The 1785-nt window shown below is 44.2% G+C and overlaps 1 protein-coding gene across 1 annotated transcript; it reads right to left on the bottom strand.

Annotated features, from left to right (window-relative positions):
* Nucleotides 1–443: 443 nt before the first annotated feature.
* On the bottom strand, nucleotides 444–1232 carry LOC123346843 (olfactory receptor 14A16-like). The gene has a single exon (XM_044984291.1). It carries the CDS (start codon nucleotides 1230–1232, stop codon nucleotides 444–446), a length of 789 nt encoding a protein of 262 aa, XP_044840226.1.
* Between the last annotated feature and the right edge of the window lie 553 nt (nucleotides 1233–1785).

Below are 1785 nucleotides of genomic sequence, written 5' to 3'. Positions count from 1 at the left end.
TTGAAGATCTATCCAAAATCTCTTCTCACACCTACCTCAGTCTTACAGCAGTCTGACTCCTTTGGTTCCAACGAAGCCACTCCTGATTTATACACACAAGCAAGACAACTCCCATCGTTATTTTCACTGGCCAAGGAATGGGTGCAAGTGACCAAGCAGTGTAACAGGTATTGTTTTGGCACAGAATGAAAGTCTGATTCCTCTCTTGCACAAAATTTACACCTATTTACTTCACAACTGGCCCAGATTTTCTACTGGTATAAATTACTCCAGTGGCAGTGACATCAGCAGAGTAAATTTGGATTTGCATTGGTGCAACTGAGGTCAAAATCAGACTTGGTTGTGTGCAAGCTGTGTGGTCATGGAAATCACTGACATTAGTGAACAGATACTATGTAAGCAAACTTTAATTAGAAAAAGACAGAAAATTAACTATTTGTGAATTACCTACAACCAGTCAGTCTCCTCAGGGCAGCTTTGATCTCTTTGTTCCTCATGCTGTAGATAATTGGATTCATGATTGGTGGCAATACGGAATAGAGAATTGCCATCACAAGATCCAGAGCAGATGGGGAGCTGGAGGTGGGTTTCAGGTAGGCAAAGGCCCCAGTGCAAACAAACAAGGAGACCACAGTGAGGTGAGGAAGGCAGGTGGATAGGGCTTTATGCCGGCCCTGCTCAGAGGGGATCCTGAGCACTGATTTGAAGATCTGAACATACGACAAAATGATAAAAACAAAGCAGCCTAAGACTAAACATACTGTAAAGGCAAGAACCCCAATTTCATTCAGATATGAGTCAGAACAGGTGAGCTTCAGCAGCTGGGGGATTTCACAGAAGAACTGATTCACTATGTTGCCTCCACAGAAGGTCAATGCAAATGTATTCCCGGTGTGTAGTGCAGAGTAGAGAATCCCACTGATCCAGGCACCAGCTGCCATTTGTACACACGCTCTTCTGTTCATTATTGTCTCATAGTGCAGTGGTTGGCAGATGGCGACATATCGGTCATATGCCATGACGGTGAGAAGGGAAAAATCCGCTCCCAACAAGAAGAGGAGGAAAAAGACTTGGGCAACACATCCAGCATAGGAAATTGACCTGATGTTCATGAGGGAGTTGGCCATGGATTTGGGGACAATGACAGAGATGGAGCCAAGGTCTACGATGGACAGATTCATCAGGAAGAAGTACATGGGGGTGTGAAGGTGGTGGTTGAAGGCTATGGCCATGAAGATAAGAAGATTCCCCATCAGGGCTGCCAGGTAAATCACTAGAAACACCACAAAGTGCAAAATCTGCAGCTCCTGAAAATCAGAGAATCCCAGGAGAAGGAACTTGTTCGTGATGGTTCGATTGGACATTTTCTTTCTCAGGACATTGTGTGATGTCTGTGGAGGGAGAGAAAAGAGCAAGGGCCACCATTAGATCAGTAAAAAACTTTCCTTTATAAAAACACTTAAATTTCATTGAGTCAGACCATTAACTTGTGAAGATTGATGTAATATGGGAATGAGGATGGGGAAAACAGTCCCACTGACTCCAGTGGTGTTACTCCTGATTTACACTGGGATGAGAGAAAGTAGAGTCAGCTCAATGGACTCTAGTGGAGTTACTCCTGATTTACACCAGGGTGATGGAGAGGAGAAATAGGAACAATTGCTTTTGAGGTATTTGTATACCTCTGTCACCCAGAGGTGCACGATCTCTCGATAACAGTGTATAAATGTTACTATCCTCAGTTTACCGATGGGAACTGGGGTCTCGCTGGCCCAATTCTGTTGT

This window comes from Mauremys mutica, chromosome 12 (assembly GCF_020497125.1).
Source record: "Mauremys mutica isolate MM-2020 ecotype Southern chromosome 12, ASM2049712v1, whole genome shotgun sequence".
NCBI lineage: Eukaryota > Metazoa > Chordata > Testudines > Geoemydidae > Mauremys > Mauremys mutica.
The sequence above is the reverse complement of the archived record's forward strand: the minus strand, read 5'-3'. Positions and strand labels throughout refer to the sequence as shown.